The sequence below is a fragment of the Schistocerca piceifrons genome, chromosome 7 (assembly GCF_021461385.2).
Source record: "Schistocerca piceifrons isolate TAMUIC-IGC-003096 chromosome 7, iqSchPice1.1, whole genome shotgun sequence".
NCBI lineage: Eukaryota > Metazoa > Arthropoda > Insecta > Orthoptera > Acrididae > Schistocerca > Schistocerca piceifrons.
In genome coordinates, this window is record NC_060144.1 from 498,060,318 (window position 1) to 498,076,509 (window position 16,192).

The following is a 16,192-nucleotide window of genomic DNA, read 5'->3' on the forward strand; positions in this document are numbered from 1 at the left end:
ACATCTCTTAATTTGTACGTAATGAGTGCGAAATTCTTGACATAGGCTGAATGTTATTTTATTACATATATGACCAGCTTACCTTTTCCATGACAGCTTGTCATACCTTACATACCACACAGGTTGTTCCATTGAATTCCCACTTCACATCATTTTGTTTATGTGGTACGCTTGCTTTATAGTGAAAGACATGTGTTTTTTCTACCGTAACAGTTAAATTCTCTTTCTCAAAATGATAAGGAAAGTGCTAGCAGACTGTAAATACCACTCACCAAATAGTGGAAGCATTGAGACCTCAACAGGCACATAAAAGGAATGAAAACTTCACTAGCTTCAAATGAATCCTTAAATGAGCTACAATAAGCGTGTGAGCTGGACACGCCCCCCCCCCCCCCCCCCCCACACACACACACACACACACACACACACACAAGTTGAGTAAAGGATTTGTCTGAAAGCTAGCAAGTTTTCATTCCTTTTTATCTGCTGGTTGACGACTCATCACCTCCACTATCGGTGAATGTTCTCCTATTTGTTTTCTCAAAATAATTTCATTTTAAACAGGTTTGTACCTTTCGAGTTAGATTCACTGTTTTATCTATCTGGAAGCTGGCAGATATAATATCGACATACTAAGTAGTGTGAGAGTTACTGCTTAGAGCAGTGGTTCTCAACCTTTCCTTGTCTCAGCACTCCGTTGATGTCATGGAATGGTGGCCGGTGCTGAGCCCCCCTCCTGGGCTACCTCCCTCTTCCTGCACCCCTCCCTCCCCTCTTTCTCATGTCCGCCATCACCTCAAGTCATCTTAATTGAAACACAGTGAATAGTCACAGGAAATGTACTTTTATCTGTACATTTGTGTATCTTTAAAGTGTTTTTTGAATTGAAGTAGAAATGAAATACAATTGTAAATAATGAAATTTTCATACTGCAGTGGAGTGTGCATGATATGAAATGTCCTGGCAGATTTAAACTGTGTACCAGACGGAGTCTCAAACTCAGGACCTTTGGCTTTCACAGGCAAGGTACGTGATGAGGTACTGGCTGAAGTAAAATTGTGAGGATGGGTTGTAAGTCATGATTGGGTTGCTCTGTCGATAGAGTACTTGCCTGCAACAGGAAAAGGGCCAAAGCTCGAGTCACACTCCGGCACACAATTTTAATCTCCCAGGAAGTTTTAACTGCACTTAGCTGCAATCAGTATACTTTTAAAGCATTACTGTATTCCATGAATTAGTTCACCTCGTATACAAACCTTTGTGGTAATGGGTACACGTTACTTCGTAGAAGACACGATGAGGTGTCTCCGTCTCCATTGGTGATGCCTCCAACAGTGGCTACTGCTACCCATCCCGGTCACAAAGAGACCATGCAGTCTACATGTTGCCCCCAGACAGTGTTTCACTCTGTGTATTTTCTCACTGTGTAATAGTCACACATTCCTATATACTAAGCACAGAGAGACATTCAGTTTCTCATTCAAGGTTTTAGGTTTAGGAATAACAGATATTAAGTGGACGTCCATGATATTGACCAACCGTGGATGCAGTTGCATAAGTTGTACATGCATATATATTTGTTGAAGAAATATTCCTTTCTTCGAAGAAATCTTTCAGTTTATAGTACGTAGCAGAACTTTACATGTCATTAGTAAAATTTTTAGCAAGAATTAGTTCTTTCATCACCTCAACATGTTGAGTAATGTAAGAGGATGTGCTGAAAAGTAATTTCTTCGAATTTTTTATTCTGTTCTCTGTATTGGTTGAGGTATTACATGTCATGCATGTTACTTGGTTGACTTTCTTGCTTTGCTGATGCAAGTTGCAACCATCTGCCTGTAGAGGGCTCAAAATTGTAGCTTGTAAAATGATGGTGTGTAATGTAACTATGACTGTGCCTGAGAAACAGTGTGCTGTAATCAAGTTTCACGAATCTGAAGAGTTCATCCACACATGGAGCATCCTCTCCCACAGCATGGAAAAGCCAAACCACTCAAAAGCGCTGATGCAAATGCAGAAGTTTGATGCCTTGGGTTCATCATAATGCTAAGGTGGTTAAATTTAACTTGACTGGACTTGTCAAATACCTGCTTTCCTTCTCCTGATCACTGCAATGGAAACACTTGTCTGCTACCAGTGCCTCCAACCAAAGATCACCTAGTCCCAACATTTAACCCTGCCTCCCCCAGTTCATACCCTCATCCAATAATGATCCTCTTTCTGCCCCTCCCCCCAGCCATGGCCCCCACCATCCCACCTAACCACATCTTGGTCACTTCCAGGAATTCCTTACCTCCAGCTTGGCCTCACCATCCTTCTCACATTCCTCAGAATACCCAAACATAGTATCAAACCAGATCCTGAACTAATCCTTCTACCTGCAAACAAAGGTTCCACCAGTGTCATTTTTAATCACAGTGATTACCTGGGGGAAGGCCTCCATGAATTGTCTGACTTCTTCATGTATAAACTCTGCCAGAATTATCCTGTCCCAGGACTCTAACGCAACCTCTAAATCCCTGCTTAAAGCCTCAGGCCCTTCCTAGAACCTCTCCCTTGAATACACTTCTGTCCTCATCCACCAGCCGGAGTGGCCGAGCGGTTCTAGGCGCTACAGTCTGGAGCCGCGCGACCGCTACGGTCGCAGGTTCGAATCCTGCCTCGGGCATGGATGTGTGTGATGTTCTTAGGATGGTTAGGTTTAAGTGGTTCTAAGTTCTAGGGGACTGATGACATCAGAAGTTAGTCCCATAGCGCTCAGAGCCATTTGAACCATTTTTTGTCCTCATCCCCATGACACGCCACACACCCACATGCTTCCCAAAACCTACAAACCAAACAATCCTGGATGCCCCATTGTAGCTGGTTATTGTGCTCCCAATGAAAGAATTTCGGACCTCATTGACCAACACTTCCAACCTATTACCCAAACTCTAGCCTCTCACATCAAAACCACTAACCACAGCCTTCATCGACCCTCCATGATCCCCAACTCTTTACCCCCTGCTCCTTACTGGTCACTCTTGACGAAACTTCCCTGTGTGCTAATGTCCCTCATGCCCATGGTCTTGATGGTGTTGAACAATACGTCTCCCAACGTCCTTCAGACTCCAGAACCTACCTCATTCCTCAAACATCTTACTAACCATGCCCTAAGCAACAAATACTTCTCCTATGAAGGGAAGTTATACAAACAAAACCATGGCACATCTATGGCCACCTACATGGCATCCACATACGCCAGCATATTTACGAAATGCCTAGAGGAAACCTTCCTAGCCTTCCAAACCCCAAGTCCATTGTCTAATTCAGTTTCACTGATGATATCCTTATGATCTGGAATCAGTGCCAGAACACCCTGCCCTCATTCCTTTAAAACCTTCTCTCCCATCCACCTGGTTCTCCTCAACCCAATGTGCCACCTTACTGGATATTGACCTCTTCTTCTCTTATGGCACGATCCACACGTTTATCCACATTAAACCCACCAACCACCAACAGTACCTGCATTTTAATTGCTGCCAATTCTTCTGCACCAAAAAATCTCTCCCATGGAACCTAACCATCTGGGGATAACGCATTTGTAGTGATGGGACCTCCTCTGCCCATTATGCTAAAGGTCTCACAAAGGCCTTCACACATGGGCACTATCCCCTAAAACTAGTCCACAAACACATTTCCCATGTCATATCCTCACCCATCCCCAACCATCCCACCATTCCCAAGAACCAATTACAAAGGAGTGCCTCCTTTATGAACCAGTACCATCCCGTACTGGAACAACTGAACCATGTCCTTTATCAGGACTTTGATTATCTATAATAGGGACATCTTACCCAAGATCCTTCCCTCCCGTCCTAAAGTGATGTTCCATCACCCAACCTCTGCAACATGCAAGTCCATCCCTATGTCACTCCCAATCTCAATCCCTTGCCCCAGGGATCATATATCTGGGTCAATCCGTACCAAGTGGTCCAAGTAAAAAATAATTGGTTGCTTGACCATCCCAGAAAAATTTTATATTTGCTGGGTGAATTCCCCAGTGTTTAGTAGTCACAAATTTTTTTTTTTTTTTTTTTTTAAATTATTGTTTATTATTTTGAAATGGTGGCAATATTTGTTCCAGACAATATGCGTTTTATCATATTTGCATCTACATTTTTTACAATTATTCAGTAGTGAATTGTCCTAAGCCTTTCAGATAAAATGCATTTAGTTCAACGCACTCTGGGCTACAAATTAACATCATTATCAGCTGAACGTATTCTTTAATGTATTTTCAGTAGTTCAAAGTTATCAGCCACGAATTTAAAAAAAAAAAAAAAAAAAAAAAAAAAACAATTTTTGAACTGTAGTTTTCCAAAGAAAGGTTAATTTCTCAGCTTTAATATTTTTTCTGCTATTACACTGTATAGTGTAGTTACTTTTTATTTTACACTTAAAAAATACACTATTTTTAAAAATGGATTTTTAAAAAAAAATTCCATTTTGTGGCCTGCAATATCTTTGTTGGGGGACCAGATAATCTGAAAATTTCACAGGTGATAGACCTTTTTGATATCAAACTACAGTATAAATTTCAACTTTGAGATTCAATTGGAAGTTATCAAAAAAAAATTACAAGCACGAGTCAAAAATACATTTTCTAACATCTGTGATAGGCTTATGGAATAAAATATATCAGTTACAGTATATAATTTAATCATATCTATGATTACTTACTGTTTTTATTGAAAATAAGCCTACTAATTACATTATATTGTTGTCTTGTTATTTGTTTTTAGTACACCGCTCATTGAACATTTGAGAAGTTTGTTCACTCAGTTTGGGTGTTAGATTATAAGTTCGCCCAGTCACAGTTGTAAATTCCATGAGAGACAGCTTCCTTAGTACATTTTTAAGTGGCATCAAAACTTGTTCCTTCTCAATTTTTTACAAGATGTCCTTGGTCCTGGAGGGAGATAAAATACAACATGTACATCCTGGTTTTGGCAGTTAATATTATCAACTTCGCCAATCCACCACTGTTCATCATAAACACAAGCCACTATGTCTTTGTTTTGAAGAACCAGTTGAACAAGTTTTCCACACAGATGAAGTTCACTATCAGGCGAAGTTGAGGTGATCTTACAGTTCAGTAAGTTGTGTTAATGGGGTACAAAACAATGAAAAAATCGAGTGCCTTTAATCTTCTGACAAGTGTTGTACCTTCCCTTCAAGACACTCTCATAGACTTCTTGTATTTCCTCACATTGTACAAAAACATAGGTAATTCCTTTGATATGTTTTTTACATAATTCAAACATTTCTTGAGGTGTTGTGATATGATTGTCATTGGCCCGCTGCAGACTTGCTTTTGTGACAGCTCGCTTTGTTGTACCCCCGACACCATCACAAGCATTATTCCCAGGGCATGAAGTGAAAAAGTGCCATTCTACATTAAAAACCCAAACTCTTCTTTACAAAAGGAGATGTTAATAATTTTTTTTTTTTTTTTTTTTTTTTTTTTTTTTTTTTTTTTTTTTTTTTTAAAAAAATTGACTTGCTGCCCCATCCGAAAAGTAAATCAGTTTTTTTATGGAAGGGTGGTGCTGTTTAATGTAGTTTGTTAATTTAATTGAAAAATGTGCACTGCTGTAGTGTTGTGTTCAAGGTAGTCACTTATGACACAAAAGCTGTGGCTCATTAGTTTATCTTCATCTTTATAATAGAATACAAATGTATGAACTGGGCCTATTTGTTTACCCAGTGGTGCCCTTCTACTTCATCTTGAACAACAAAGGAATAATTTTCCAAAAAGTCAGCAAGAATAAGCATTCATCAGCTGCCAAGGTTTGCTTTTTGCCTTTCAAAAATTTACTTTGAGCTTTTGCAATAAAATGAAGCATTTTCAGATTTTCGAGGTTAGCCACCGACACTTCAAAAAAACTCTTCTCATGATTTTATGACTGTCACCATTTCAGTTCTGTCCCGTGTCACCCATTGTTTGTATTTTATATTGTCAGGCATCAAATCGTCTTCTTTGGATTCTTCAAACATGTCAAGTAAGGCTTGTTTGCCTAGACAATCTTCACATTTTCCCTTGATCATATAATTGTAACTGTCAATATTGCATACCATAACTTCCAAAAGGTCTTTATAGTCAGCTCTAAGATAGGCCCCATCTGTCACCAACTTTACGTTCTGATGAAACAAACAAACACAAACATTATGGCTGCCAGATGCCCTTGCAACAATACACCATCTTGGTCTCACCTCGCAAAACTTTGATCTTCCAATTTTAATGTCAGGATTTGCTTCTTTAAATTCAGTGCATAGTTCCTTTAAATTTCACAATATTAACCTTTTTTGTCTTTGACTCTTAGAACCGTTTTCTTTCACAGAAACACAGTCTTTTTTGCCAGACATCAAACGGCTGTTCTTGTCATCGTCATAATACTTAATAACTTTATTGATTGTGTTTCCATCTACCAAATTAAATGCACTTTTCTTTTGTAATGCTGGTAAAATTCCCTGTTCTTTTACTAATTGCCTTGTTAGCTTAACAAGACGTGCTGACACATGAAATTCATCACTAACTTTTGCTCGACTCCCAGAATTCGGCAGTAAACTGACAATCTTAATTTTGTCCTCTTTGTTTGAAGTATTGCATTTAGTTTTTAGTTTTTCATCGCATCATCATATTCAGTTGGTGGTGAAGTTTTAGAACTTCCATTTGTTTTAGTACATATTGTATTTTGAAATGAAACTTCCAAATTCTTTTTGACTGTAGCTGCCACTTTCTCAGTTTTTGTATTCAAGGCACTTGGTCCTTTGTCTTGACTTAGTTTTCTAATTTTACTAGTAGGTGTTATACCCAGGATTTCACAAGCTGTATCTACTTTTTTAATGGTTGCTGATAAGTAACAAAATTCTGTATCTGAGGTTTCACAATCCTTTCTCTTGTGAATTACAAATATCTTAGAACAACATGTTGGACACAATGATTTTCCTGGTTTGAGATTGACAAAAGGGCTTTTATTTTTAGAATAATGATCAAATGTTATTTCTCGCAGACCTTTTGTTATAAGTTTCTTGTGTTTCTCAAAAGGGTCCATGCAAGACTGACCAAAAAGGTGATGAAATTTTTTTAAGTATTTCATTTCATGGTACATGCATGTTGATTTGACCTCTGGGCTGACTTGTAAGTAAAACAACACTTTTCTTCTTCACTGTAATCTTAAATTAAAGTAATGTCTTTAGGATACACCCCATACACACTTTTATGACATAGTTCATTAATAATAACACCAAGAGAACACTGAAACACCATTTTTCAATTGCACACTTCAAGAACTTCTAGCTAAATAAGAGTGAGTAGACAATTGTTGGTGTAAGGGGGAAGCAACACTCAAACTTGTATAGGCTTGCAGATGCAATTGTTAGCTTGCTGAAGAAATTACCACAGCATTATTTTGACAAATAATCATTAGCTAGTGTAATGTGGTGTGTTACATTATGCAATTGGTATAAGTTATTTGATTAGCCTACCAAATATCACAGATGTTAAAAAACATATTTTTGATTCGTGCTTGTAATCTTTTTTTGATAACTTCCAATTGAATCTCAAAGTTGTAATTTATAATGAAGTTTGATTTCGTAAAGGTCTATTAACTGTGAAATTTTCAGATTTTTATCTGGTCCCCAACAAAGATATTGCTGGCCACAAAATGGAAAAATTAAAAAAAAAATCATTTTTTAAAAATAGTGTATTTTTTTGTGTAAGCTGCTCACCATTGATACTCTATAAAAAGTAACCATACTATACAGTGTAATATCAGAAAAAATATTGAAGCTGAGAAATTAATCTTTCTTTGGAAAACTACATTTCAAAAATTGAGTTTTTTTTTAAATTTGTGGCTGATAACTTTGAACTATTAAAAATATATTAAAGAATATATTCAGCTAAGTGATAATGATGATAATTTGTAGCCCAGTGTGTGGTGAACTAAATGTATTTTATCTGAAAGGCTTAGGACAATCCACTACTGATTACTTGTAAAAAATGTACATACTTGCAAACACGAAAAAACGCATGTGGCCTGGAACAAATATGGCCACCATTTCAAAATAATAAACAATAATTTTTAAAAAAATATTTTTGTGGCTACAAAACATTGGGGGATTCACCCAGCAAATATAAAATTTTTCTAAGATGGTCAAGCAAACAGTGCTGGACCACTTGGTATGGATTAACCCAGGTCCAAGACCTACCCAATTTATACACCTAGCACTGCAAATTTGAGTCCTGTCGCAGGCTTATCCTACAACTTCAGAGGCCAGGCAGATGCCTGATGAGCAACAGAACCAATCATCCATTAATTCAGTTAGTGAGCACATTGTTTGAAACTATCTTTAAGCTGAAAATCAAAAACTAATCGTGATGTATCCCAGGAAACATTTTATTTTCTGATTACTACTTTTAGCTACACCATCTTCAGACCAGAATATTATTGAGGTGGTGGTGCAGGCAGCATTAAAATAGAATACTGTGTGCTTGGCACTCTTCAGCTGTGTAAACGAAATGATCTGGTCTGAAGATGGTATAGCTGAAACTACCAACCAGAAAATAAAGAAACCATTTAACTGTGTCAGTATTGGTGTTTCATGATCAGTTGCTGTGATGCCAAAGGTGTTCCATAAAAAATTATATGTTATTGAAAGTAAGGGACATTTTAGAAATTTCAGCTGAAAGACCTGTTAGTGCGTGGCTTGAATACCTTCAGCCGACAGATTTTTCTTTATTTGTCTTATATTGTTCAGGTGGCATTTTTTATGTAATGCTTGACTTATCCTTAGTAGAAATATATTGCTGTTTACAAATTAAAACAAAACTTGTATTATCATATCCATTACACCTTACTAAGGTATTTAAATGTTTTAACTTTTTTCCAACTTTTTATAGGATTGTTAATGAAGGCAAAAGGTTACTCTCCTCGTATTGAGAAACTGTGCTCAGAGTTTGATTCTCAACTGGAGGGACTATTGAAGGATCTGAACCATTACATAGAGGATCGTGACAGTACGAGCATTTCAAAGAGTTTTGCTGAATCTTCTGAAGAGCATTCTGATAGAAAAAAACTGCAAGAGCATCTTCAGAAATGTAGTCTGGACAACATGAAGCAGTAAGTTCCTGTTATCACTCTAAACTTTTTGCAAGAATTTAAGTTCCTTTTGACATAAAGAATTTTTGTTTACTCTGTCTTCTTGACAAAAGAACACATTAATGGATCAAGAAAAACCATGTACACACACATTAGTCACAGTGTTCTTCTGGAAGAAAACAAATGTTTTCAACTCACAGTGGCGACTGCTGTGCATTGAAAAGTTACTAAGATTGTTGTCAAATGTGAGCAGCCTTACTTATCTCAGATTAAATCATTTCTCTGCGTGCTTGTACAGGTGATGTGTTTTCATTTATGAGGATGAAGTAGAAAGTTGTTGTTATGGTTTTGAATTGTTGAAATATTGTGTTTTGTTATGTTGGTACAGAGTGCAGAATAGTGTTTGTCAAATGTCATCTTGCTCTGTGTAGTAGTTTCATTTATACTGTTTTTTCAAGTAGTTCAATGCAGTTTGTTCGAATGGATACAGTAGAATACCATGCTGATACTATATTTTTTGTTCTGGATTCTTATAAACAAGTTAAATTCATCCAAAGTGGATGAAGCTTTATTAGATGTGTGTTGTTCCATTTACTACAATTAAGAATGAATGCTTGAATATAAATGTACATATGTCGAATAAGACCTACATTAAGGTCACACTTAAACTGCATGCTCTTCAAAACTTAAGGATGTGGTATATAAAATAACATAACATATTAACAAACTTGGTGGAAATGAGTGAAAGAGCAGGAGCATGTTGCCAGAGGTCTCCCAGTCATGCACAGAAAACTGGGCATCATGTAGTGTGAGATCAACATGACTATACAGCCAAATGAGGGTGGCTTCACAATATGAGGTAGTGAAGGAATGAGAACAGACAGCAAGCAGTTACATTACACTGTGGTGATGTACTTCATTACAACATGGCTCGGAGGCAACATTTGGACAATTACTCTGGGAAGAATCGTCAGTAAACTGGAAGGAGGAGGTAGTGTGACAATTGTAGCCTGGAAGTTTGGTATTGCTCACAGCATTGTTTCAGGTATATGGGGAGCTTTCCAAACCACAGGCACTGCTGGCCAAGGTAGAGGATGTGATCGACCATGATCAACAACACAACAGGCGACTGATACATTGTGCAACAGGCAAGAAAGTATTCACAACAAACATCAGGTGCAATTGCAACCACTTTTAACAGGCCTGCAAAGCATGCATTCTCAGTCCCATTGTCGCATGTCAACTGTATGAGGGTGGTCTCTTTGCCTGATAACCAGTCTTTGTTTTCCGTTGAGATCCACACAACAGTGACACTGTTTGCAATGGTGCCAAGAGTGTATAGACTGGACCAAGAAGGAGTGGGGTCGCATGCTCTTCTCAAATGAGAGCAGATTCAGTTTAAGCAGCAATTTTGGACATACCCTCATATGCCGAGAGGTGGGAACCCACAATGCAACTGGGAACATTATTGAACATGATCGTTTGTGTGCTCCAGGTGTTATGGTGTGGAGAGGTGTAATGTTGCACAAGTGTACTGACCTCCAAATCTTTGAACAAGCTACACTCACAGGTCTGCGTTATTGTGATACTGTATTCCTTGCTCATGTGCATCTTTTTTGGGTATGCATTCGGTCCTGATTTCATTTTTATATACAACAATGTATGACCACATTGAACAGCACACAGGTGGAGGAGCTCGTGCGATGAGAAGACATTCAGCAAGTGGACAGGGCTACCCTTACTTCACTTTGGATCCCATCAAGCATTTATGGGGTGTATTGTGGTGACATATTGCAGCACATCCACATAACATCATCCAACTGCTCTGGTGGAGGAATGGAATGCGCTACAACAACAACAACAACAACTACTACTACTACTACTACTACTACTACTACTACTACTACTACTACTGCCACTGCTGCTTTTACTGACTTTGTAGTGTGGTGAGCACCACAGTTGAGAGTGAGGACCGTGCTGTCTGAGCCCATGAATAACTGTTTTTCTTCTCCTTCCACATAAATATCTGCTCCAGTCACATGAGCCACCCTACATTTCTACTTCAGTGATGCTGCCCATCTTTGGCACAGTGGCCAGCATGAGAGCACATTGCAGAGCCTGCATTGTGATCCAGAGCCTGCATTGTGATCCATGGTGATTAGGTACCCTAGTAAGATCCATGTCCTGCCATTTGTAATGCCCAGGGGATCATTACAGATCACTGTGGTTTTAGTGTAATTATTATTTTTGAATAAAAGTGTGGTTTCTTTTTATCTCTCTGCATATTTCTTTCAGTTGCCTCCTGTATTATAATGTAGCAGTTCTTTCTATGTATAGCCCAAGTTTCTTCAATCTATATAACTTGGCAGTAAGACGTCATGCAAGAGTCACTTTTGTCCCTAAGTTTTGCACATCAGTGAATAATCACAGATGGAAAAATAACTGGATAGTTCACAATACGGTATTGAATGATTGGTGATTAATGAAATATGCAATAGCTTCACAATAGTCATATGTAAAAAAAAAAAAAATAAATAAAAACTATTTGTTATGAATATCGAACAAAATAAAGTTTGAAAACAAAAATTTGTTGATAAATTGGCACCATTTTATGAAGAATTGTAACTGATTTTGTGTGTCAAATTGTTACTGAGAACCAGTTGTAGATCCCCTTCAACATTTCAGAAAAGAAACAACAGTCAAAGAAGTGGGTGGAAATTAATGGCCCTGGGCCGAAAAATCCAAAGTCAGTCGTCTTCCAAAAGTTTCTGGGAAATAAAGTTTACCTTCTTATTGGCTACTTTGCAGAGAATAAAACAACACATAGTGATTATTCTTCTGAGCTAATTGAATATAAAAAACTGCCTGGATTGCAAAAGAAAAGGAAGTCACCTTTAATCAGGACTGTGCACATAGGCGTGAAAGTGTTTTGCCAATAAGAACACTCAGAAGTTTCAATTACAAATTGTTGTAACATTCAAACTGAGGTGCTGTACATTCACTTTGTGTTATGGGGTAGCAATGACAATTTCTTTCGTAGGCGCTTTTGTTCTCTGTGCTGTATAAAACAGCCACTGTTCACAGAAAGAACCAATTTTTGGTGAGATTTGGCAAACAGCATTCTCACGTGAAGGTGATGGGCTGCTAATATATTGTGTCATGATGTCTGCATAGTGTGGATCTAGACTTGACAAGAATGTAATGAATTAATGCAATGAGAAATTTACCTAGTCACATGGACTGTTTTAACCTTACCAAGTCTCATTAGGCTATAAATTCACAAATTTCCATCCCCTCACTGCATTTAGACTGGATAATACGAAAATTTGTAATACATATTGAGTGTCACATTTGTTGTCTTAGATGAATTCACCCATGGTCATACTTACTGATGAAAGCTTCTGTAGCTGACTTACAGGGAGAGGTCCCCAGCAGTGAGATCAACTATTTGAAACAATCTGTATGGTGATGTAGGTTATGGTCCAAGGAATCACACCCTGCAGCCATCCACCCCTTTGGACCCTTGCCTGTGCAAGTAAATGCTGAAAAAAATTTCAGGATTTTGTGTGATGCTCTATAGCTTTAACAATAGCAGCAATTTACACAATGATTGCTTCAGGTAATGGTTAATGTATGGTCTCACATGCAAAAAGGCTGTTGGTTCAAATCTCATCAGGTACATTGAATTTTTTTAATTTTTAAATTGTTATTTCAATAACTTTGATCACTATTTTCATCCAGTTAATTGGTTTACATGCAGTTTTTTTATTTGTGTTCCTTTGTCATGTCATTTTAATTAATGTTTTAAATTCTTCAGTTGCTCTTATTTTATCTTCCTGTCATTCTTTTACCACTTGGAATCTTTGTGAATGTGAATTTAATTATTTTTATTTAACTATCATAGTGTTTAGACATTGGAAAATGCCTATCTGTCAGTTAAAAAACAAAAGACAAAATCTATTTATATTGACTGTGCAGTGGTGTGAAGAACGTATTTTTTTGTTACAAGATGTACATCTCTTTGGATGACAATTGTCATACAAACTTTTAGAACATAAATCTTATTGCACTATGGACAAAATAATGTGGATGATGATTTAAACAAAAGAACAGGGATTATAAGTAATACAAGATTCAAGTAAAATGAGAAATAGAAATGATAAATGCAGTAATATGAACAAAAATGCAACTAAATGAAAGAAATTAAATCATAGTTCATACATGAATGAGGATTCCAAGTGGAAAAAACCTGATAGGAAGAAAAATGGTGTATTTCACATGATGACTAATATGACGTGGCAAAGGAAATGACATGTAAACCAATTAATTGAATTAAAAAATGATCAGAGTCATTTTGATACATGTTTTTTTAAATTTCAATGCGCCCGACAAGATTCAAACCCATATCCTTTTGCTTGTGAGGTCAGTAACTTAATCATTGCACTATGCAACTTTTCTGTAAATTGTTACAGTTTTAAAGCTATAGAGCATCAAGCAAAATTCCGGAATTATTTTTCATTGATTGCTCACAAATGAGGACCCATCAGTGTGAATGGCTGCTGGGTCTGATTCCTTGGCCCTTAAACAACATTACCTTACACATTGTTTCAAAAAGTTGATCCCACTACTGGAGATGTCTCCTTGTTAGTATTCCATTGTTCTTGTGAAAATAACAGTATGAGACAATTTGAAAGAGTAACAATCATTAAAACTGTTCACTTTCTTCATAGGCTGGTGAATTACGTTCTGGAGAAACAGTCCAATGATAGTGATGGGAATCCATTGCTCCTGGCACGATTCCTACAAGCTATGTGTGATCTCTGCCCACACTTACAGCAGTGTTTGATGCCTCAAAGCTATCGGGTGAGCTAGTCAGACATTTTGCAAATGTATAAATTCATTTATTCAAATATCCAAGTTTCTCATGTTTACAGGCGAGAAACTTCAGAGATGTGAAAGAGAGAAGCTATACATTAACAGACAGATGCAGTTTTTGTAGTTTTCTTGTGTAAAATATTCTAACTATCAGTTACAACTACTATTAACCTACTCACATTGTCAATTGTCGGAGCTTCTTCTTAATGAAGTTTCTTTATGTTTGAGAAATTATGATATTAAGTATATTAATGAAGAAGTAGCTATATAAAAAATAAACACTCATGTTCTGATACATAATGACTACTACCCACTGTGAGATTGAATGCAAGTTAATGGTGTTGTGACCACATGATGTGACAAGGCAACAATATAAGTGAAGCAGAGATGGGTGAGGAATAATTCTAGCCACAATATGAGCTGCAAATGGGGAAATCCTCTAACATAAGCAACTTTGTTATGCCGGGTGCCTGGGATTAAGCATCTTAGAAACAGTGATGCTGATAGCTTATCTGTGTGCCACTATCGTGAGCATCTATAGAAAGTGGTTGAAGAACAATGAAACTGCAAGTAAGCAACACAGCGACCTATGATGGTGGCCGGAGGCTTACCCACTGTGTAAAACAGGGCAGATCAGATGACAGTTTACATTTTCTAATGCAAGCACAAGTGCTTCAGAGCACACTATTCAGCACACATTGTTGAACATGGGACACCACAGCTGACAACCCCTGCATTGGCCTATGTTGACCCAGCAACATTGTCAGTTACTAATGTATTGGGCCTGTGATCATAAACGTTGGCAGTAGATCCAGGGAAATATGTCGCCTACATTTCTTGTTACACCAGGTTGATGGTCATATCTTGATACACCATCATCCAGGTGAGTGAGTGCTAGAAACATGCACTGTGCCATGGACGCTGGCCTGTGGTGGCGGTATTACACTATGAGGTACATTCAAATGGGCATCTATGGAAGTGGTAGTAATCAAAGGCAACATGACAGCTGTGGACTGTTGTTGTTGTTGTTGTTGTTGTTGTGGTCTTCAGTCCTGAGACTGGTTTGATGCAGCTCTCCATGCTACTCTATCCTGTGCAAGCTTCTTCATCTCCCAGTACCTACTGCAACCTACATCCTTCTGAATCTGCTTAGTGTATTCATCTCTTGGTCTCCCTCTACGATTTTTACCCTCCACGCTGCCCTCCAATGCTAAATTTGTGATCCCTTGATGCCTCAAAACATGTCCTACCAACCGATCCCTTCTTCTAGTCAAGTTGTGCCACAAACTTCTCTTCTCCCCAATCCTATTCAACACCACCTCATTAGCTATGTGATCTACCCATCTAATCTTCAGCATTCTTCTGTAGCACCACATTTCAAAAGCTCTATTCTCTTCTTGTCCAAACTAGTTATCCTCCATGTTTCACTTCCATACATGGCTACACTCCATACAAATACTTTCAGAAACGACTTCCTGACACTTAAGCCTATACTCGACGTTAACAAATTTCTCTTCTTCAGAAACGCTTTCCTTGCGATTGCCAGTCTACATTTTATATCCTCTCTACTTCGACCATCATCAGTTATTTTACTCCCTAAATAGCAAAACTTCTTTACTACTTTAAGTGTCTCATTTCCTAATCTAATTCCCTCAGCATCACCCGATTTAATTTGACTACATTCCATTATCCTCGTTTTGCTTTTGTTGATGTTCATGTTATATCCTCCTTTCAAGACACTGTCCATTCCGTTCAACTGTTCTTCCAAGTCCTTTCCTGTCTCTGACAGAATTACAATGTCATCGGCGAACCTCAAAGTTTTTACTGCTTCTCCATGAATTTTAATACCTACTCCGAATTTTTCTTTTGCTTCCTTTACTGCTTGCTCAATATACAGATTGAATAACATCGAGGAGAGGCTACAACCCTGTCTCACTCCTTTCCCAACCACTGCTTCCCTTTCACGCCCCTCGACTCTTATAACTGCCATCTGGTTTCTGTACAAATTGTAAATAGCCTTTCGCTCCCTGTATTTTACCCCTGCCACCTTCAGAATTTGAAAGAGAGTATTCCAGTCAACATTCTCAAAAGCTTACTCTAAGTCTACAAATGCTAGAAATGTAGGTTTGCCTTTCCTTAATCTATTTTCTAAGATAAGTCGTAGGGTCAGTATT

At 37.8% G+C, this 16,192-nt stretch overlaps 1 protein-coding gene across 1 annotated transcript in view; it reads left to right on the plus strand.

The window, feature by feature from the left end:
* The window catches only part of LOC124709047 (conserved oligomeric Golgi complex subunit 1), a 169,493-nt gene that overhangs the window by 98,363 nt on the left and 54,938 nt on the right, over positions 1-16,192 (plus strand). The window contains exons 15-16 of the mRNA XM_047240693.1: positions 8,945-9,164; positions 13,874-14,006. Coding sequence (XP_047096649.1) covers positions 8,945-9,164; positions 13,874-14,006 — 353 coding nt within the window. The remainder of the gene's footprint in view (positions 1-8,944; positions 9,165-13,873; positions 14,007-16,192) is intronic.